The sequence below is a fragment of the Cyprinodon tularosa genome, unplaced genomic scaffold (assembly GCF_016077235.1).
Source record: "Cyprinodon tularosa strain WSP-4 unplaced genomic scaffold, ASM1607723v1 ctg411, whole genome shotgun sequence".
Taxonomy (NCBI): Eukaryota; Metazoa; Chordata; class Actinopteri; order Cyprinodontiformes; family Cyprinodontidae; genus Cyprinodon; species Cyprinodon tularosa.
This window is the reverse complement of record NW_024039132.1, coordinates 720,481-744,470: the sequence shown is the minus strand read 5'-3', so window position 1 is coordinate 744,470 and position 23,990 is coordinate 720,481. Positions and strand designations below refer to the sequence as shown.

Sequence of the window (23,990 nt, the reverse complement as noted above, 5' to 3'; positions counted from 1 at the left end):
CCTTCTCCCTGAATACTTTCTAAAACTGCGTTGGAATCCATGCATACCACCATACCCTGTCTGCTCTGACCTCCTCAACCCATTGGAAACTCAGTATAACTGCCACCATCTCTGCTGTGAAAACAGATAGTTTATCTGAAATTCTTTTAGAAATGTGTATTTTGAACTCTGGTACATATATTCCTATTCCCACACACCCTTTTAAATTCTTTGAACCATCAGAATATATTTTAAGGTAATTATAATATGAGTTTGCTTGTTGGAATCATTAACTGCTTTAAAAAATATTATTATTATTATTACTATGCTTTTCAAAGAGTTTATTTAGATTATACAGGAGTGGCATTGATATTTGGTTTTGATGGGTTCCAGCACATGAAGGGGTAAAAGGAAAGGAAAAGGCAGACAAATTAGAAAAAAGGGCTTTAGAGGAGGCAATAACAATTACAATTCCTTTAGGGAAAGGGGAAGGAAAATCATTTATTAAGAGGAAAGAAATTGAAAAATGGCAAATAGGTGGAATGAAGATAAAAAAGGAAGAAGGTTATATAAAGTACAAAAGTCAGTATTAAATAGAAATATTAATGAGAGAAACCGAAGGGAAGAAATAATAATGATCAGATTAAGAGTAGGTCATACTTATTTAAATGACAATTTATACTTAATAGGGAGGAAAAATAATGATAAATGTGAAGGATGTGGAGAGATAGAAAATGCAGATGTATTGATGAACTGCAAAACATATGAACCTGAAAGGAAGAAATTGAAAAGAGTTGAAAGGACAGGCCAAGAATGGAGTCTTAAAGGATTATTGGGAAATAAAGGAAATATAAAAGATATTTATAGATTAAGGAAAGCATTATTTATTTATCTTCAGAATACAAAATTAAAAAGTAGAATTTAATAGATGTAAAACAATGTTGCTACACACTCATGAACAGTAGGTGGCGGTATGCCCGCCCCTTCCCTAGAGCCCGGTGGGATCGAAAACATTTTGAATGGAAATCAATGGGGAGAAATTAATAAACCTTTGGTCCCAGTCGCTCTTTGTCACTGATTCCAGATATTATGGTTGTGTATTCAAATTGTTTTGGGTTTTTTTTAGTTCCTCTTTGGTCAAAATCTGGTCAAAACCCATCAATGAGATCGCACCAAACAGGAAGTTAAATGCACAAAGGATCCGGTAGATTTCCAAATAAAACACATCCGATCTTAACCCATGATCCTTTTTTTAACTAGTTTAATTACTTTCTCCCGTATGCCACGACGTAATGCATTGATCTGAAAATCAACCTCAGACGCAACGCACGCAGTGGCAAGGGTTTGATCCGTCAGATGGAGTTAAATCACAAAGAATTCAATGTTGAATCGGGGCGGCAGCTAAATGCTAGGCGATGGGTAGCAGCCAAAACTTTGCAATTTCACATAATCCTGACGAGATCCGAAAAACGTAGCAAAAACTAGCAAGCGGGTGATTATGTATGTTCACTAAGTAAATATTATGTAAATAAACCCTACACTTCTCGCTATAAATGTAATCAAAACCCATTTAAATGCAGAAACTGATTGAAATTATTGATTTTCCCACTAAAAGTTAGAGAAATCTCAGCCATGTTTATACCAAATTGTTACAGTTTCACATTATCTTGAAAAATCTTTGCAAGAAACGAACAAGCAAGTGAATATGTACATTCCCTGAGTAAATATTCTGGCAACAAACTATACATTTCTCACTAGAAATGTAATCAAAACTCATTTTAATGCAAAAACTAACTCAAGTCATTAATCTTGAGCGAATGAGCGAATGTCGGCCATATATATATTTTTTTTCTTCTCCCAGCTGGAATCTTGAAAGTCACGTGATTAGGACGTAAAACAATAGAAAGCGTATAGGCAGAAGAAATGTAATAGTACCATAAAAAAATGGCCATTAATGTACCTCCACTACGTTTTGCAGTGTGGACCAACGTAGTGGGGGTACATTTTCCCATGAGACTGGGTTGATTGATGAGACACAAAGTGTGAGTCAGTGGGATTTGCACAGGGTTAACTCAACACTGACGCTCGCTAAACTGTGATCATAAGATATCAAAAGCTAAATATAGATATCAAGATATCAAGAGATATAAAGAGCTAAGCTCTTCAGTTTGACAGGGATAATCCTTGTATATTATCTTTAAAGTGATATTAGCATGGTGTCTGGTGTACTGTACATTCCCCTTATTTTGACTATATTTTGAATCAGTTTGATGTATGATCTGGTTGAACTGTAAAGAGCCTTGAGATGACTTGTGTTGTGATTTGGGGCTATATAAATAAACTGAATTGAAATTGAACTGAAATATACACTCACCGGCCACTTTATTAGGTACCCCATGCTAGTAACGGGTTGGACCCCCTTTTGCCTTCAGAACTGCCTCAATTCTTCGTGGCATAGATTCAACAAGGTGCTGGAAGCATTCCTCAGGGAGTTTGGTCCATATTGACATGATGGCATCACACAGTTGCTGCAGATTTGTCGGCTGCACATCCATGATGCGAATCTCCCATTCCACCACATCCCAAAGATGCTCTATTGGATTGAGATCTGGTGACTGTGGAGGCCATTTGAGTACAGTGAACTCATTGTCATGTTCAAGAAACCAGTCTGAGATGATTCCAGCTTTATAACATGGGGCATTATCCTGCTGAAAGTAGCCATCAGAAGTTGGGTACATTGTGGTCATAAAGGGATAGACATGGTCAGCAATAATATTCAGGTAGGCTGTGGCGTTGCAACGATGCTCAATTGGTACCAAGGGGCCCAAAGATTGCCAAGAAAATATTCCCCACACCATGACACCACCACCACCAGCCTGAACTGTTGATACAGGGCAGGATGGATCCATGCTTTCATGTTATAGACGCCAAATTCTGACCCTACCATCCGAATGTCGCAGCAGAAATCGAGACTCATCAGACCAGGCAACGTTTTTCCAATCTTCTATTATCCAATTTCGATGAGCTTGTGCAAATTGTAGCCTCAGTTTCCTCTTCTTAGCTGAAAGGAGTGGCACACGGTGTGGTCTTCTGCTGCTGTAGCCCATCTGCCTCAAAATTCCACGTACTTTGCGTTCAGAGATGCTCTTCTGCCCACCTTGGTTGTAACGGGTGGTTATTTGAGTCACTGTTGCCCCTCTATCAGCTCGAATCATTCTGGCCATTCTCCTCTGACCTCTGGCATCAACAAGGCATTTCCGCCCACAAAACTGCCACTCACTGGATGATTTTTCTTTTTCGGACCATTCTCTGTAAACCCTAGAGATGGTTGTGTGTGAAAATCCCAGTAGATCAGCAGTTTCTTAAATACTCAGACCAGCCCTTCTGGTACCAACAATCATGCCACGTTCAAAGTCACTCAAATCACCTTTCTTCCCCATACTGATGCTCGGTTTGATTTGCAGGAGATTGTCTTGACCATGTCTACATGCCTAAATGCACTGTGTTGCCGCCATGTGATTGGCTGCTTAGAAATTAAGTGTTAACAAGCAGTTGGACAGGTGTACCTAATAAAATAGCCGGTGAGTGTATATAGAAGGCAATTCAACCGTTAGTTTCTTAAAATACAGTATGTTTTTGTCCGATCAAATTGGACAGTAGTCTGTCTGCAGCGAATACTTGTATTTTTTAAAAAACTCTAAAAACTAGTGCAAAACTTGTGCTCCTGCATACTGATCTATTTTCTGAGTTAGTCAGATTACCAACACAGCAAGGTAATTTGACTATATGAACTACCTGCTACTAACTGTACTCCTCTTTTGCCAAATCCACAACCTGTCTAATCATGAAAATAATGCAAGTTAGCCATTGCTAGTTAGCTCTTCTATAGCCAGGTAGCCACCAGCAGCTACTGACATCTGAGTCACTACCAGATCCATTCCGGAAGTACAATCTGTATCAACTTATTTGCGCATGCACTACCAGATATAAATAATGTTATTATGTTACTAAAATTACTTATTTTCTATCCTTAAGTCAATAAAGGATGCTGATACATATCTTTAAAACATGTTTTATGAATTTTCTGAGACAATTTTGATGCTTACATTTTCTTGGTTAAACTGGTGTTTTGACGTTATCATCAGACATGCTCAGAGCAGTCCAGCATAATAAGATTAACACTAGAAAGCCCAGAGATCTCTTGCATATTTATTTTAATTTTAATTATGAATTATTAATTAATTTATTTATTTACTTATTTTTTTATTTTTTATTTTTTTTTATTTCTTTTTTTTTTTTTTTTCCTCGGTGGGGGGCAGCGGCTGCGGTCTGCTCTTCTTGCGGTTTTGCGCCGGACGGCTTTTCTTCTCTTGGGTTGATTCTGTGCGCGGTGTGTTGCGTTGCGCGCTGTTGGCGTCGGTCTTGGTGGGGTGTGGCTGCGCTTTTGGCCGGGGGGGGGCGTTTTGGGGGGGTCCCGTGGCGCCCGCGGCCGGTTCGCGGCGGATGCTCATGGGCCCCGGCCGCAGGCGGGGCCGTCTCTGTGTTTTTCCTGGGTGGTGCGGTCGCGGTGGGTGTTGCGGCCGGTCGCCGGGGCTTGGTGCCGGGGGGCGGGGCGTGTTTCGGTGCTCTGTGGGGCTGGGGCGTTTCGGTCGGTGCCGTGGGGGGGCCGGTGTTCGGTGCCCGGCTCTACTTCAGGGTGGCCGGCTGCCGGCGGGGCCCGCGGACTCGTCCCCGCAGCTCCCCAGCAACTCATGAATCCCTTTTCAGATGTAAATGCCCCATTAGCATTGGTGGTTGGAGAACCATTCCACCTCCTTCAGTTTCGTTTTTAGTTAAAGCCTCTCTGTTGACGAGTGTTTTACAGGATTACACAATTAAATATAACTAGGTCTACGTCATCAGTGTCACCAACACCGGAATGATTTTCGACAGTGGAGCCACCAGCGTAGCAATCCGAGGATACCATATCTGTACAATGAAAATAGCTGCATGAGCTGGAACTATGTAGAGAGGGAAAGCAAGAACATTTATACAATAATGACCATCTGCCCTATTTACTAGGGGGCAAACATAACTCAAGTCACTTTAATAATTCAAGTCACTCCGCTGCAGTGGAGAGAGCAGTAAAGTTGGCAATATATTCACAGATTCGGCTTTTCTAGATTAATAACTCGTCGGCATATGATTTATTCTACAAAAAAAGAGGAAACTACGGTTGTAGCCAGTGTTGTGCCTGAACGCGTTCATTGAACGAAAGTTCATGAACTCGTTCATATTTTGGGCGAACGTGAACTGAACGTACTGCATTACTGCCTGGTGAACGTTATTGTGAACTCGTTCATTCTGGTGTCTGAACGGCACGCTCTCTCAGTTCAGCTCCGTTCAATAGGTTGCCAGATTTCTATAGAGTCCTCCAGGCGAAACCCCGGCTAAATCACACCGTAAACAGGCCTTAATATGTAGCGGGAAAAACACCCAATCTGGCAACACCAGCTACCAGTGTCGTAGCCTACAGCCGCGTGCGTCATCAAAACAAAATGCAGCGTGGAAGCCATAGCAGCATGGAGGCTACCGTGGAGGTGACAAAGCAGCAGTATGATCACTTAAAACAGTTTTATGACCAGGTGGTCGGTGAGGACGATGGCAACAAGTTTGCCCGCTGGCTTTCAGTAAAAAAATCCACACTTCAGTAACCTTAAATTCCTACCTCAGCCTGGTCCCTCAGTTTGTGTTAGTAAAATCTTCTTGAGCGGAGGTCTTCAACAGGGGATCCGCGACCCCTAGGGGGTCTACGGAGGTACTGCATGAGGGTCTGCATGGTTACACTGCATGAAAAGTGGGATTTTCGTCAATATGCGGCACTGTAGATTGTCGTGGAACTTCAGGTTAGCGGCAGTTTACGACAATTTGCAGGCTTCGCCGAAAACTCCCGTAAATTGTCAGAAATTGACGTGGACTCTCTTAGGCAGTGTTCCCCCCATGCCTCCCCCCCATGGAATTCTAGGGGAGGCTTTAACATGTAAATGAACATGCTGTGAGCTATACAAATGCAAATCAGGGTTGCAGGGGGGGTTTTACTCCAAGTGACATTTTTCTAAAAGGTAAGAATACAAAGAGATCAGGCTCAGTATAGCCTCTTACATTTTAGCTTGAATTGATTTATTTAATTAAAGTATAGAGACCAAAACAGATCTTTAGCTGACAGAGCAATACATTTAGAGCAGTAATTATATAAAAAAAAATTGCATTTAAGATTAAAAATAAAATGTTGTCTGTCAATATGCTCAATTCACAATTACTTAAGTGGAAAAGTTTCAAGAAATGAGTCTGAGATGATTCACTTTATAACATGGCATTATCCTGTAGTAGCCATCAGAAGATTGGTACACTGTGGTCATAAGGTCCGGCCAGGTCAAGATCCGCAATTGCAATCGCACCAAACAGGAAAAAGAACATCGACAAATTCCGGTTCGTCAAATTAAAATATAGCAGCAACAGATCGGTGACTAGAAATTATAGCACAATTCTTATATATATATATATATATATATATATATATATATATAAAAAAAAAACTAACACCGTTTATTTAAATTATTGGATCCAAACTATTGGTTATTCACCAACGAGGAAGCAGATTTCTCATCTCCATCAAAATATTTATTTTATACCGAGGGACTTAAACTTTAATCAAATCCATTCAAAAGAAACTTCTTATTACAGGAATGAAAAGAGATGCTGAGTTTGGAAGTAGTGAACAAGTTCATAAAAAAAAAAAAGCAGTTTTGAATTATCCTTATCCCCGTTACAAAAATCTACAAAAATATATATATATATTTGGGCAGAAACTGAACATATGCTGGATGATGGTGGGATTTTTTTAATATGTCATATTAAATTAAGCGCTCACAGGGTTCATACAGGAATGAGTGACTCTAATTTAATGCTATTTTAATGCTATTTGAAATGATTTTAATGCCATCAACAAGAACCATGTACACAAGTTATTAGTGTACATGAAATATGAAGGAGCTGTAAGCAGAGTTCCATGACTCCTGTATGTATGTAAACACACACAAACACATATATACGTATATATATATATCCTCTAGCTTTTTCTCCGCCTGGAGCGATATAATATATCTGACGAAATTGTTTTTATAAGCATTTTTTATAAAAAAATTATAAATACTTCGATAAACATATTTAAATAATTTTAGTGCCAATTAAGGCCTTGATTTAAAAAAAAAAAAAAAGAATGATTTTTTAATTATTTTTATTGATCCGCGGAAACTCTGGTTCATCTCGCGCATGCTCTGTACGATCTCCAAGAAACTCCAAGAGCGGCGCGGCTGGATCCATAGTGGAGGATGTATGCTTTGCTTTGTGCAGGCGGTCTGGAGCGGAGAATGGGGGATTTCGGGGTAAAACTCCTCTTGGACGCGATAGCGACTCTGCATCGAAGAAGACGAACTCAAAGAAGAGATGCTAGCGGTAAATATATGTTCGATTACTGCCTGCTAAGCTAAAAGCAGCCTAGCCTAAGCTACGGCTAATAGCGGCTAATAGTAGCCTTGCAAGAACAAGCTTTATTAAAGTGTATTTTTTGTGATTCACAGAAAGCAGTACGCCGTCTTCACAACTCGGAGACTAATTGCAGGCGCTATGAACCGGAGCAAGGGTAAGATTTAAAGAATATGCTTTCATTCTGCGATAAAAGGAAATGGATACCGATCATAGCTGTACATTTTGTTTTCACAGACCTCCTATTTGCTCGGAGCCATACAGCAAGTCCAGATTTGCACGATGTTGATAAAGACGACATTGTGTGTAAGTGACTTGTTTTAATGTTTTCTCCTTCCTTGTTACTGTGACTTGCGTTTGATTTTTTATTCATACCACTCTCATTTAATTGTTTTCCAGCTGCCTGTAAGACGTATTTTCAGACGGTACGCAGGAGCTTCAGATATACGCAGCCAGCCAACACGCTGCGTGCGGAGGCAATCTGCTCGGAGTCGGGCCAGAAGAAAGAGGGTAAGACTTTATTTGGTGACTATTTTTCAGGTGCATTATAGATGTGTTGTGTCCATACGCAGTGCGCTGATTCATTGTTTTTTTTTTCAGCTGCTGAAAGCGAGGCAGAGTGTGCTAGCAGATGAGGAAGTGGAACTCTGGAAGTCCGCCTTCCTCGGCGGTGTCTCTGGATGGATTGTACGGTCGCCGCCATTTCGTAGGCCGGATCTCACTGAACTATGTGTTAAGCTGCAGTCCCGGTTAGAAGCGATGCCGAAGTACAGGGCCACGCACAGTAGGCGTCTGCACATCGGACCTGCCTCGGAGGGAATGCTGCCAGTTACCTCCAACCCCGAGGAAGCAAACGGACCGTTCACGGACTTTTAATTTTTAGAAACGCATGTGTTTGGATACGCGTTGTATATAGTTCTGTGTGTGTGTGTGTGTTTCAATAAAGCTCTTTCTTTGCATAAACAGCTTCCTGGCAAATGTTCATTTCCTGTATAAATTCATTCATGTCCTTGATGGTATCATAATAATTGTGTAGTAGTGTAGGATAACATAAATACACAGCATATGAATGAATAAATATATGAATGAATATATATATATATATATATATATGAATAAATATATATATGTAAATTTATATGTAAATATATATATATGCCAACCAATCACGAGCGACTTTACCTGTTTAAAAAGAAGTGGTTCCGTCCAATACTCAGTAAGAAAATTAAAGCCTGGCGTGGCCACATGTGGTTTTGCTGCCAATCACGAGCGATTTCATTTGTTTGAGAATAGTGGTTTCAGCCAATACTGAGTAGGTTATTCAAGCCAGACCTGGCCAGCCGCGCGGGTTTGCTGCATTCATATGCTAATTAGGGCCATTAGTACAGCTGATCGCTCTCCACGTACGTCATGGTCCGTTTCCGACAATTTGTGGCACGACAAACGCGGACAAGCACGGGTTGCAAATTGTCGGAAACTGACGAAAATCAGGCAGATCTGCGGGAGTTTACGGGGGTTTACGGGAACGAAAATCTCACTTTTCATGCAGTGTTAGTTGATATTTTTATATTCCCCCCCTGCAATTTTTTCCCCCACTAATTGAAATGTCTTTAAATACTCATTAACATGAAATCAACACACTGTAGTAAACAGATAAATGGAGACAAAAGATGTCTTTCAGTCATCAATGCACACATTCAGCGAGACACAGGAGCTCTTTCAAGCTGGGCACCGTTTCCTTCACAACAACCAGGAATCAGAATCAGAAAAACTTTAATAATCCCAGGGAGAAATTAATTTCTTTACATTACTCCATCTGTAATAGAGTTACTATAGGACACAATTTCATACAATATATATAGTTAGGGGGTCCTCGCTCCATCTCGCCATCAGTTTGGGTGTCCTTGGTCTGGAAAACATAGAAGACCCCTGTTCTTGAGGGTTTTACTATCCATGTAACTTGTTTGTTAAACCTGCCTGGTATAATTTTCCAGGATTCCAGTATTCCTTTTTAGTATGTATTGAAATGGAATTTCAAATGGAAAAAATTATAAAAAAAAAAAAAAAACATTTGCACCTTAAAGACTACTTTCCTATTTTTCTTTTAATAATTACTCATAAAAAAGACCATTCAAGCAGCACATTTTTCCTGATGTTTTTGAGAATATACTGTAGGGGTGAAAGCTGCAGCTGCTACTAGTGTGAAGTGAATGGACAGCAACAAAGCATTAAAGCAACAATGGGAAAATCTGTCCCCTCAATGCTAATGTAAACCCTGGTTGGATAAGGATTCAAAACTGGATAGGAAGATGAAATCTGACGCACAGTTTCAGAGTTATAACTGATAAAATAATTGCTGTCTGTGGTTCTACAGTAGGCTATGGTGTAACTGAGCAATATATATATATATAAAAAAAAAAAAGAACTATGAACTAGTTCATTTTTTGGTTTTGAATTATGAACTATGAACTAAACTAGTTCATTTTAAAATGTGTGAACTGAACTTTGAACTACTTCACGTAGAAAGAGAACTTTCCCAACACTGGTTGTAGCTTCCTCAAAACGAGTCTCCTATCGAGCTGGGGGAATTAAATTGGACCCTGTGCAGAGCTCGCTCCTCTGCAAATGCTAAGGAACGATCTTCAAGATGCAACACCATACAAACAATCAGAGAAAAATATTTAAATGCGTCACCAAGGAGAGGTGGATTATTATCAAAAACATTACATGCGTATCTCATTTCATGTCTTTTATACCACATTTATTGAATTCGAAAACAATACTTTTTTGAGGAATTTCCCAAAGCCTCAATGGCACCTCTTTTGTATCGTTAGAATAAGTATACAATGAGCAATGACCACACTATACATCACTGTAGTGCCACCAAACTTGTAGGATACATAGATAACCTCATCTGGATCATACTAAAACTCTTAATTCTAGAAGATAGGCTAAACTGTATTTTTGGAGATTTTTTCTTTGTTATTATAAGCATATAATAGCCAATAATTACACTTTAGATCACTGTAGTCCCACCAAAGATGTAGCACACATCATCTAGTTCATACTACAACTCTTACTTTGGGAATATGTGCTAAACTCTTTTTTTATAGATTTTTTTCATTGTTATTATTAAAAAAACAACATATAATAGCCAATAATTACACTATATATCATCATAGTGCTACCAAACTTGTAGGATGCATAGATAACTCCATCTGGCTCATACTTTGACTCTTACTTTGGGAATATGAGCCAAACTGTATTTTTTTAGATCTTTTCATTGTTATTATAAGCAGGCCAGGTATGCAATCTCTGCAACAGGAACCACAGCACTGAGCATATACCTGTCACAAATCCAGGAAGGACTCACTGTGGGTTTGTGGAAACTGCTAAATGGGACAACTGTAGCTTGATATGTAGTGCTTTTCCTTGGGTGAAATAAATGTTACTCCAAAAATGAAGTCATACTGTTTGCATTTTCTAAGCTGAAATGTTAAATGACACGGAAAGGCGAGACAAGACAAAATACAAATATTCTCTACGTTGTTCTTTCTTTCACATAGTGAACTTTGTCTGTTGATGAATGGACAATATAAATAGGCTCTGCCTTGCCTTGTTGGAAAAGTATGGTTTTGACCTGTTCTCAGCTCAGGAACTAGGACCTGTATGATATCTGGCATGCCTAAATAAAATATTTAGATATGACTTATCAATATATTCCTGCAAAAAGGTCTGATGTTGCAGGGGCAGGTAATGAAAAGTGTTTGGAGCATGCTCTTGTTCTGATACCAGTTTGTTTCAGCCTTTATCCAGTCTCATGTAGAAGGGCTGGTCATATAACAAGTTATTTACATTATCTGCATTTTAGTTTTTTCTTTCTTTAGGTTCTGCACTATATGCATAATTTCAACACAAAAGGAAAACATAAAATTAAAAAAGACTAGATTTATGTTTATTTCCAAAGATGAAAAAGTTAGCTCCCCAAAGTAGCATAGGATTCCAATTCCGGTGCAGCTCAGGCAGAGACGAGTGATAAAACAGAAAGGATTTTAAGGCATTTATTTTCACATGATTAACCTTTCAAGACATTATGTTTTAGTACACTATCTCAAACACTAACTCGATTTTATTTTGTAAAAATATTTTACTCTTTGCAGAATAGATACTCCAGCCCTAATTGGGTGAAGTAACGCAGAGCCTGGCTACACTATGGCCAGTGCAAGCCAATTTAACTCTCCCTAAGGCAACACTGTTTACATCAGTTGTACACCACTTGCTACGGTCCAGCTGGTGGAGGTAAAACATACTGTTAGTCAGAATTTTAAAATCTTTAACCAATTAGTCTCTAACAAAATAGAAAAAAAAGTAAAGTAAGGCGACTTTTTACTGAAACTGAGAGCTGTACCTGGATGTTTCCCATCACCCCTGTGGACTCCATACGACTCGCCACATTGACAGTGTTTCCCCATATGTCATAGTGGGGTTTCCGGGCACCAATGACTCCAGCTAGCACCCCTCCTTTGTTCAGACCTGTGGGAGATGGTTCATAAATTAAATCACACTCATAAAATGATGTCTGAGGCTGTGCATACTGGCTGTTATTACAGGTATAGTAATAACATGGTTTTGCCCCCCGAAAAACAAGAGTTAATCAGGCACTGTAAGGCTACATTCACACTACAGGCATTGATGCTCAATACCGTTTTTCTTTCATGAAATCCAGTTCTTTTGCTTGGTTGCTTACATTTCCAAATATATGTCATGTGTATGTTATCTCCTGAGTGAACTGCATTCATACAACTTATGTCTCCCACGTGTGCAGTAGAGGACACAATGTCATCAAAAGTGAGCATGCTCTATGTTTACGGATGTAAAGATTGATTGCAGTGCTGGAGTGCATGCAGCAACCTTTCCCAACCCCAGTTAGCGCATTAACAACACAATCCACAACCCATAAGAGGGTTGAAAAAGACTGATCTCCGCATTATCGTCCACCATGATTGTTGTTTTTCTTCCCATTTCTGCATAGAAGATGCATAATAGTGACCTTTGTTGAGTATTAATGATGGTTGGATGAATGCAACCTGGCCATTAAGAGAGAGGTTGCATTTGAAGGGATCCGAAAAAATTGGATCTTTCCTGTTCATAGATCCATTACTCATATGGGATATAAAAATCTGATTAGGGTCAATTTAGGCTGCTGTGTGAATGTAGCCTAAGACCTAATGAGAGATAAAGCTCTATTCAGCCTTATTTACATCCAAAAACTCCTTAACCCTTTTTATCACAAATTTGGGAAACAATCTTTCAATTATTCAAAACAAAGTTCTTTCTGTCTAAAAAGCTGAAAATTGTGTTTTCCAAAATACATTCAGACTTACAAAAGCACGTACGGTCAACATGTCAGTATATAAAACATTTTGTGACAGTAGCTCCAGCAGGCGTTGGTGATTATAGATGCGGGGTTGATGTCTAGTTTGTATCGTTTTAAGCAGCATATTTTGTGAAATTATTGAGGGGAGCTGCTCTTGGCCGCCGCCTTGGAGCGCCGCCATGGTAACCGAAAGACACATCATAGCAACAAGCACTGACTCACTGGAACATCGAAATAGCTATATGGCAGGGTGACCAGACGTCCTCCTTTTCCTGGACATGTCCTACTATTCATACCTAAAAAAATTTTAGCAGCCCAGCAGTTCATAACCCCCCCCTCCGTGGGCCAGGGAAACAGTGGGCTGGTCTGTGTGTAAATTTCAAGGCGTGACAAAAGTACCTGTCACAATCAAATAATGCACAATGCAAGAGTTTAAGTCAACTCGGGACTTCGTTTGGATTTGCCAGTTTTATGGTGGAAGTTTAGAATTGTGAGATATGCAGAGAAAGGAGGTGTCGATAGGCTATGAACTTCTCTGTACGTCCATTTCACCAACTAAACTATTGTTATTCATCTATGACAAGGTAAAGTCGGTTTTGCATTCTATGACCCCTTAAACCCAACACTGCTCCCCGGGCACCGCACAATGGCAGCAGAGATACATTTCTCCAGCGTGAGATCAATAAAGTAACATTTTTTTTTTGGACTGGTCATAAATGTATCTTAGATAACAGGCAGTATTGTGCTATCTATGATACTGTGATAATCTTAGAACTGTAAATTATTTCACAACATTATCACTGTTCGGAAGAATTCCCATAAGCAAAAAGCAGTTGTATGTTGATTAAATCTAAAAATTTCTATGCTTATTTCTGCCACTATTATCTAGGTTTTAGAGATCAGTTGTGCTTCACGGCTGTAATTGTTATTAAAACCTAACAAAAAAAAAAAAAAACTAAAAATCTGCATAACTAGCTCTCTGTATTATTTAAGACTTAAAAATTGATTTTTATTCTATTCTTAATATGGGCAAAAAAGGGACGCGTTTTGGTAACTTAATTTCTAGATATTTTTCCAATCTCTGTAGATAGTTGGATTATCTTGGATATGAAATTAATTAACTAAATCATGTAGCTAAAATCCGTCTGTCTTTACCTATATTAAATATATATTATGTATATTAATACGTTTTTTTACAATTGTTATGTCCCACAAATTTCATTCAATTATACAGTCTCAATATACTCCAGGACTAAGTCAATAGTTTTTCATGAAGTTTAGTGAGAATTTTGTGAAACTGTAACATAGTACAAGAAATACCAAAATTACCATTCTAACATATGAGCAAATGACAGAAATTTTCTTAAAGGAAACATCCAGTGACGACGACCAGTGCAATATGCGAAGCAGAGAATAACGGATTAAAGATTTGCTTTTTCTCTGGCCAGAAGTTCGATGGCAAATCTTCCCTCTTCAAGTAGGCAATCCAACGACTAACCTTGTTATGGAGGATCATGAATCGGAAAGGTGACATAACTTTTCTTTTCACTTTTACCCGATGTATTACAACATCCAACTGAAATGCACATGGGCATTGTTAGTTTAACTATAGCTCTCAAGAATTTCAATGGTGATGTCCTCTGGAAATCTTAAATAATTGTTGTTGATTGAAGATTTGTCTAATAGTTCCCAATAATTTTGCTTGTAAAGCGGGGAGAATGGTGCTAGACAATGGTGCAAGACATCACTGCCGCAAGATGTCAGGAGTGAGGTTTTACTATATTTGGGCAAAAATGGAAGTTCCTGGACTCAGAGATCGTGACAAAAAATATGATTTTAATCTTTTTACTGATTAACGCTAAACTCATTAAATCACCGCAAATATATTAGTTTTAGGTATAAATAATGATCCATTGATCATTCCTTGCTGACTGGACTTTTCCTTTAACAAAGTGTATAGCTGCTCTGACAAATGTGAAGGTAGTCAAATAGCAAACAACAGCAAATAAAGGTTAACATCTAGTGTGCAAACTTTAGCTGTTGAACATACATATAAATGGGAAAAAACAAAATAGTTCAACTTTATAAAGAAAACATCACTCACAGATGATGCTTCAGCAGGGGTGGAAAATAATATCCAAATAATGAGGAGCTAACAGTTCTATGTGCTCACATAGCTGCAGCCGGTGACAAAATGGCAGATACTCTTCCTGTTTCCCAGCATGCGTTGTTCCCAGGTTACTACAGACTCAACCAATAGTACTGACCAAGAAAGCAGCATGTTCACTTCCTGCCTTTTATCTTTACAGAGGCCATATCGATTATCGGACTTGGTCTTTGTAGAGAGGAGTAAGATTACTCCTGTAATTGGATGCAAAAAAATTGTTTTTGTCTCCATTCTCAACAATTTGAACTTCCACTCTGGGGACTGATCCATCTTCCTATGGAAAGGTTTTTGTGATTATGCTCATAGGCCATTAATTACTTTTACTTTGTGGTGTTTCGAGAGGACAGTGTTCTCTTCCTTAAGACTTGTCCATTTTCCTTGCAGCATGGTCAGGACCTCCTGGATTTGTTTTGTCCATCTGCACTTCGAGAGAGGCACCAATGATATTGGTTCCACAGTCAGAACGTACCCATTTGGCAGGACCCCTGATAGCAACGAACCTCCTCAGAGCTTTAATAAAGCTGCTGGAGCTCATTGCCTCAATCACCTCAATATGCACCACCCTTGATTACATACATGAGAACATCACTGCTCATCGCTATGAGTTACAAGCTCCTCCTCTGGGGAAGAAGTCAATTGAAACTAAACTTGCTGAAGCTTTGAAGAAGGAGTGGCTTTTTTATGCAACTGATAAAAGGAATACAGTGGTACCAGAGACTCGGTTTGATCAGCTCCTTGAATTTCTGAAAGGCCAAGAAAGTATTTATGAGCAACTGGAGCAACTGAGAGAGGAGGAGTCAAGTAGACGAGAGACCCAAATGTAGCAAAGACACACCAGAACCAAGTCAGTCAAAGCAGTTGATCACTTTGCAAGATGTGTTGTTTGCGGCGATAGAAAACATATTACATAACACTCAAGGCTGCACGCAGATTAAATCCCTCATTGGTCATGGAGTTGGAGGGATGAAAGTTTGTTTGGAGACGAAATGTTACCTCCTGAAGATTCATGTGAAAACCTCCAAAGGCACCCTTAAACCTTACCAGCTTGTTTGTTATGAACTTGACAGCATTGTAGACATTCATAAACATGTGAAGGCAAAGTAGTTGCAAAGATTTTTTCCAGACTTACCACTGGGTGAACTTGAAAGACCCAGAGAAATAAGCTTACTTATAAGCCACAGGGAAGGTCAGTTGACACCACAAAGAATTGGAGTTGTGGGGAAACTTTTATTTTGGGATGGGCCCTTAGGAAAAGTGGTTTGAGGAACTTATCCAGAACTGTTTGAGGAACTGTCCATGAAAGCTCATATAACCAAAACACAGTTTTGCAATGTCAATGAGGACAGCTGCTATGAGATATGAAGAATTCATTCATTCAAGAGCTCCCACAGAACCAGCCATTAAATCATCAGGTTTCAATCCAACTTAACACATAAAAGCCTGCAACTATAACCCAAGATTTCTTGGAGTGATGGAAATTGGACAGTATCTGCAAGGCTTGTGAACCCAAAGTGTGGAGGTTGTCGTTGTGGAAACTGTCAGCCGGGAAGACAGGAGATGACACTTGCTGAAGAAAGGGAGATTGAGGTAGTGAAGGAAGGCCTCACTTACAATAGCCATGGTTGGAAGATCCAGCATCTCTGCCAGACAACAGAAATGCTGAAGTTGAAGCTACATTTCTTAGAACAGAGAAGAAAGAACATGACTGGAAAGCTGCTTACACTGAACAAGTGCATGACATGCTTCAGCGTGGAGCTGCAATTAAATTGTCTGAGGAAGCAATCAACAAATGGAACGACCCAGTGTGGTACATAAGCCACCTAATTGTTCAAAATCCACACTCTGTGAAAACTCCCTTGAGACTTGTGTGGAATAGCAGTCAGAAATTTAAAGGGATAAGTATGAATGACCTGCTGAAAGCCCCAGATGTCCTAAACCCGATCTGTGCTGTCCTATTAATGTTCCTAGAGGGAGCTTATGCTGCACTGGGAGATAATATGAAAATCTATAACTCTGTTTGGCTGGAAGAAAGAGAAGTTCACTTGCACAGATTTATTTGCCGTGATTATGAGCATGAGAAAGCTGGAGATTATGCAGTTACAAGAGTTGACATTGGAGATAAACCAGCAGGATGCATTGCACAGTTGGCGAAGTGAGAAACTGCAAGTTTACCCTCATCTATTCATCTTGAAGAGGAGCGACAAGTCCTTCAGAATAACAGCTATGTTGACGACATTCTAATGTCCCACATTGACCCAGTCAGGTTAAAGAAAATCACAGAAAATGTAGAGCACATTCTCAAAGCTGAAGGTTTCAAACTAAAACCATGGGTATTTTCTGGGCAAAGTGGGAGGAGTAACAAGCAGGATGAAGAGAAAGTATGACCATGGTTCTACCAAACCAAATGAGAGATGAGGTAAACAAAGGAGAGGAGGATAACAGAAGAGAATAACTCCATGTAATGTTCAGCATAAATTTCTCAAAGAGAAAAAAGAAAATGCAACTTGGACAAGACCTCCAGTTGGACAAAATCAACCCAAACCCTTTGACAAGGGGAGAGCTCCTCAGTCAGGTGTCTGGTCTGTACAATCCAGTTGGCTTGGTAACTCCTGCAAAACAGAAGTGAGCAATCCTGGTGCGGATAGCTTTCCAAGAGGCAAAGAATGTGAGTAACCAAGTAAAAGACACCTAGGATTTAGCACTCTCAAATGACCTTAGAGAAGACGCATCAAGTTCTTTGAAGAGTACACTCAGCTTAGTAAGATCCAGTTTGCTAGAGCATTAATCCCTTTCATAACAGCAGTGACCCTTTAGCAATTACGTTCTTAGATGGAAGTGATTATTCTTCTAGTCCCAATCATTAGGCTGGTGGAATACAAGGCTAAGCTTACTCCATTGAAAAAAAAAAGGTGAGGCTGTTAAAGCAGAGATATGTGGAGCAGTGTTCGCATCACTATTAAATAAGTACTTTGAGATGTACAGCCAAATCAAAGTTGAGAGGTGGTATCACCTCATTGATAGTCAAACAGTTTTTGGAGCAATTCAAAGAGAAAGCTACGGTTTCCAATCATTCTTTGCAAATAGGATTGGAGACATTCAGAGAATCCAAGATTGGTGGTGGATTCCTGGGAATCAAAGCAGGAATCAGAGCTCAAACAAGAATGATCTCAAAATCAAACAGAAGTCTTGGCAAAGAAGCAGCGGCCATCTATATCCATACAGAACCTGGTAGATGTTTGCCGCCTTAGCAGTTTTACATAACTGGTCAAAACAAATGTCTGGGTTTGGAGGGAAGCAAAGAGATTCATGAGGAAAAATCAAGCTGTAGGTAAACCAAAGTGGGAAGCAGTCTGCTCAACAGGGGTAATCTCTGTGAAAGAACGAGAAGATGCTCTCAGGGACATTTTTCTTGCTAGTCAGATGGGTGCCAATTTTCCTGACACAACCACAAATAGGTTGGTGGTCTATCAAGAAAAAAAGTCTGGTTTATTAGTCTGTGGTGGCAGAGTACAGATCTTTAGAGAAGACAGAGCTGCAGTTCCCATCATACCCCATGATGCTGCACATGATGGAATTGCTGGAACCCTGCTGAGGATGAGGCAAAAGGCCTGGGTTGTAAAAGGATGGAGGATAGCCCAAAATATTGTTGACAACTGTATGGTCTGCAGGAAAACATAAGCTCTGAGGTGTCAGCATGTGATGGGTGATTTGCCACCTGAGAGGGCTGAGCCTGCTCCTCCTTTTAAGTTCACCTCAGTCAACCTCTTCAGGCCTTATTTTAGAGATTACGTCAAAAAAAGGGTGACGATTAAGGTTTGGGGAGTTGTCTTTTGTTGCATGACCAGTAAAGCTATTCACACTATATTGGCAGGCTCGCTTTCCACAGAAAGTTTTCTGATGGCTTATCAGAGATTTACTGCAATCCGGGGTCATCCACAGAAGATCTGGTATGACGCAGGCACCAATTTTGTTGAGCAAAACCAGTTTTGGAGGAACTGTATAGGTATCTGGGCACCCAAAATATATCAGGTTTGGAAGAAACTGCAGTTAAGAACGGGACTGAGTGGGTGTGGAAAATCCTCCCTGCAGACTCACCACATAGAAACTTAGCTGCTAAAGCTGCTGTTGGTATGGTGAAAAGAACTTTCCAGAGTCTTGATTAAGAATTTGCAGTGAATTTCACACAACTCTTTATAATGCTGCAAAATCTTGCAAATGAGCGCCCAATTGATGCCAAAATACAGAGTCGAGAGGCAAGGGTGTAACTTTGCGATAAAAGTTAGTGAGGATGCTCTAAGGGTGGTGGCTAATTGACCTACAGCTACTCAACTTGAACGCTTTCAATAGGGTTTGTATTTTCCAAAAATGAGCTCAAACATATATTTATTGAATGCTTTACTGTTGTTGAGAACACAAGTGCACCACAATACATTTGTGGTATTTATAGTTATAGAGAGATGCCTGCCTTTAGTACATTATTTTATAAAGGGCTCAAAAAAATCTATGTAATTAGAAATGACGAATAACAGCCAATATCAATGCCAACATCAATATATCATGCATCCCTAGTATGGACACAACTTCAATTCCATCCATCCATCCATACATGGCTTCCGTTTAAGCTGCATCATTGATTATCCTCCTTCACAAGCAGCAAAATCTAATTTTGTCCCATATGTCATTGACAGCCAAATTCTAAATATTGAACCTTATATTTCAAAAATCATTTATAAACTGATTTGTATTATTTGTGCTTTAATTATTGAAGGTTTCTTATGCTTTAATTTTAAGTATGTGTCCTGTGAGTCTGGATGTCTCTGGGTTGCTGGCGCAGCTATTTCTGAGTCTCGTTGAACTACAAAAGACAAAATTATTATATGTTGAATTTTATCATAGCATAGTAGGCCAGACGAAACCGACCGTATGTTAAAACGGCTTGCCATATCCGGTATATCCTCTCATCCTCGTAGCTACTCTGTACACAGTGAATAGTGACCCCAAATAATATTATGTCCCAAAGCGACAGACCCGATGATAATTCACCGAGAGGTGGGACTCGAGAGCAGCGGCAGAGCAAGGAAAAAACATGGACTGAAAATGCTCTGAACACAGTTAATTGCACCCAACCCCAGTTACTGTTGGCTGAAGTAAATCAGCTTAAAGTTGGAAAAGAAAGCGGAAATTATTGGTGGGGACTGTCCCCACCATGCCCAAAGTTGGTGGGGACATGTCCACACCAGTCCTTCAGAAAGTTATGCCAGTGTCGAGAGGGTTGTATTCAGTACATCACACCAAACAGTCTTTTGCTCGGAAGGCCATCTCAGAGTGGTGATGTGAAAATGTTTGATTTTTCCAGCTATTCATTTAAACGACTTGGAGCTATGCAAAATGAGGTTAATAAGTTCTGCAAAAGTTGGAGGCAGCTGGCTGGTCCCAACCTTTTTTTGAGGAGCAAGTGTTAAACCTCACACAGGAATGTTGCTGTTTGGGATATTGTCTGGTTGTGTGACCAAAATGCCCTTAGAGGACAGTTTATTCTGGGCAGAGTCCTAAGTGCTAACCCCAACAAGAAAGGTGTTGTGAGGAACAGAAATGTCCAGGTTGTCCCAAGTTATTGCACTCCCATAACAAAACATGTCAAGCAAAGATCAGTTCATCCACCAAGTAAAGACCACCACTCTTCACAGGGATATTAGGAGGCTTATCATCGTAATACCTGTAGAGCAGATATCAGAGGGCTCCCAAAAAAGAAATTCTTCAACCAGTGAAGGTCCGTAGACATTTTTCATTATAGTCCGTTACTTTAAACAGAATTTCCTTCATACTTAAAGGAATAGTACACCCAAAACATGATTAGCCTTCATTTTCTACTCACCCCCATGCTGAACAACACTCTGGAGTACTTTTTTGATATCTCAAATGCATCTGGAGATCTGGGAGGCTTCTTGCTGTCTGCTGACATTCAAATAATGGAGGTCTATGGTGCCCGAGGCAGAGGTCCATAAAAGTCCACAAAAAACGTGTCAATATTCCTCCATACTGCTCGTCCAATGTATTCCAAGTGTCCTGAGTGGGTAGCATCCAGAATTTACTCGAAACGAAGTCATTTAGAATGTTTTTAGAGCATAAACAGTAGTGTATAGGATTTTCTGAAAGCGCGCACCTGCGCGATAACGACGCTACGGAAGCCGGCAGAACAAACCAGCGCATTCAGCTCGGCAAAGAACTCATGCTCTTCCTCAACACTGAAGTCTTCAGACATTTTTCTTTCGTTGTTTCTTTCTTTGCACAGGTAAACAGCAAATTTCTTCTTCTACGCTTCGATTATTGGCAGAGCAGACGCTGAATGCGCACTTTCATCTGGGTTGGTCTGCCGGCTTCCGTAGCGTCGTGATCGCGCAGGTGCGCGCTTTCAGGAAATCCTATACACTACTGTTTACGCTCTAAAAACATTCTAAATGACTTCGTTTCGAGTAAATTCTGGATGCTACCCACTCAGGACACTTGGAATAGATTGGACGAGCAGTATGGAGGAATATTGACACGTTTTTTGTGGACTTTTATGGACCTTTCTGCCTCGGGCGCCATATACCTCCATTATTTGAATGTCAGCAGACAGCAAGAAGCCTCCCAGATCTCCAGATGCATTTGAGATATCAAAAAAGTACTCCAGGGTGTTGTTCAGCATGGGGGTGAGTAGAAAATGAAGGTTAATCATGTTTTGGGTGTACTATTCCTTTAAATAAAATGTAGGTGTTTATGTTAAACATTGAATTTTTAAAATTATTTAAAAAATTTGAGCGTTTTTTTCCATTTTTAAAACTAATTTGTTTTTGAAGTAGTTTTTTGGAGTGAGGGACACTGTAGAGGTAACTGTAGGGGGAGGGGTGAGGTCCTCATGTTTTGGAGGACATGATGTGAAGCGGGGGAGGGGTGGAGTCGGTGGATATGGATTGCGGTGGTGAAAAGCAGACAGGGGGTCTGTACGGAGGAGGAGTGGAAAAGGTGGAGTGGTTGTTGAAGGGAAGCGAGCAGTAGAGGGTTGTGGGGGATGGGCCGCAGTATCACTCCTATTGAAAAATAAGTTCAGTTCATTGGCCCGGTCCACGCACCCTTCCAACCCCACACCAGTGGACTTCTGGAACCCTGTGATGGTTTTCATCCCACTCCACACATCCCTAATGTTTATCATGAGTTTATTCTCCAGCTTTCTCCTGTATTTGTCCTTAGCCTCCTTGATTTTTGTTTGAGTACCCCCTGCACTCTCCTCACGGTTGCCATCTCTGAACGCCCTCTTCTTCTCATTCAGGATGGCCTTTATTTTATTGGTGATCAGAGGTTTGTTGTTGGGGTAACAGTTGACAGTCCGAGCTGGCACATTGCAGTCCACACAGAAGTTTATATAATCCGTAATGCACCCCATGAGCCCATCAATGCCCTCCCCGTGGGGCTCACAGAGTGCAGGCCAGTCAGTCACCTCAAAGGAGGCCTGTAGTGCCTCACAAGCCTCCTCCGACCACCTCCTCACAGTTCTTGGGGTTTTGGCTTCCTCTTCACCAGAGGCACATAACAGGGTTTGAGATGAACCAGGTTGTGATCTGACCTGCCCAGAGGAGGGAAGAGAAGAGGAGATGTATGCATCTTTATAGTTAGCATACATCAGGTCCAGGGTCCTCTCATCTCTGGTAGGGCACCTCACATATTGTTTGAAGGTCGGCAGAACTTTGTTCATGGTGACATGGTTAAAGTCTCCAGACATGATAATGAGGGCATTAGGATGTTGGGTCTGTAGTTTAGAGATAATATTATGAATGATGCTGCAGGCAGATGTTGGATTTGCAGAGGGAGGGATGTAAAGAACAACAGTGATGACAAGCGGGATCTCTCTGGGCAGCTGATATGGACGGAGTACAACGGACAGCAGTTCAACATCCGGGCAACAGAGCTGTTTTTTAATGGTGATGTGACCCGGGTAACACCATCTGCTGTTTACTAGAATGGCAAGCCCCCCTCCTTTTCGCTTACCACTCTTAGTGTCCCGGTCGGTCCGGACGGTATGAAAGCCATCCATGGAGACAATCAGGTCCCTAAGGTCTTTGTGCAGCCATGTCTCCATGAAACACATCAGACTGCACTCCTGGTACTCTGGTTGGCTCCGCATTAGCGCCGTTAGCTCTTCCATCTAGTTGCTAAGAGACCGCACGTTTCCCATAACGACAGAGGGGAGACACCGCTTAAATCTTCTCCTTTCAATAAGCCCGTCCCGTCTCGAACCTCCTTTTATCCCACGATGTTGCTTTCCTCCTTTGCAACCACGGCGTGTTTTTCTCCAGAGTTCGGATGGTATTCCAGCTGGTCTGGCTACCACACTGGCCGGCATTAGAGCGATCAGCTGTTCTCTGGAGTAAACAAAGGCAGCGTGTCCCGGTGGAAGCGGCATGATAAAAACAACACAAAAAAGCGCAGAAACTCTCTGAAAAATACCTCATGATAGAGGATAATACTTCAGAGTCACTGTGAAAAAACAGGAGCAATAAAAAAAGATTAAAAATAAGAGAGTTAAAAATGTAACTGGAGCGGTGTAACTACAGGTGCTGGTCATAAAATTAGAATATCATGAAAAAGTAGATTGATTTCAGTAATTCCATTTAAAAAGTGAAACTTGTATATTATATTCATACATTACATACAAACTCATATATTTCAGATGTTTATTTTGTTTAATTTTGATGATTACAAATGACAACAAATGAAAATCTCAAATTCATCATATCAGAAAATTAGAATATTACTGAAGACCAATAAAAACAAAGGATTGATAGAAATGTTGGCCAACTGAAAAGTATGAACATGAAAAGTGTGAGCATGTACAGCACTCAGTATTTAGTTGGGCCTCCTTTGGCCTGTATTACTGCAGCAATGCGGCGTGGCATGGAGTCGATC

General features: G+C 40.3%; 1 protein-coding gene across 5 annotated transcripts in view; it reads right to left on the bottom strand.

Moving 5' to 3' along the window:
- Positions 1 to 23,990, bottom strand: part of adcy3a (adenylate cyclase 3a) — a 263,750-nt gene that overhangs the window by 22,420 nt on the left and 217,340 nt on the right. For 4 of the 5 annotated variants that reach the window (XM_038298655.1, XM_038298658.1, XM_038298659.1 and 1 more), the window contains one exon: positions 11,912 to 12,036. In XM_038298655.1, coding sequence (XP_038154583.1) covers positions 11,912 to 12,036 — 125 coding nt within the window. Of the gene's footprint in view, positions 1 to 11,601; positions 11,794 to 11,911; positions 12,037 to 23,990 lie in introns of those variants that run through there. The other variant, XM_038298657.1, reaches the window with a different exon arrangement.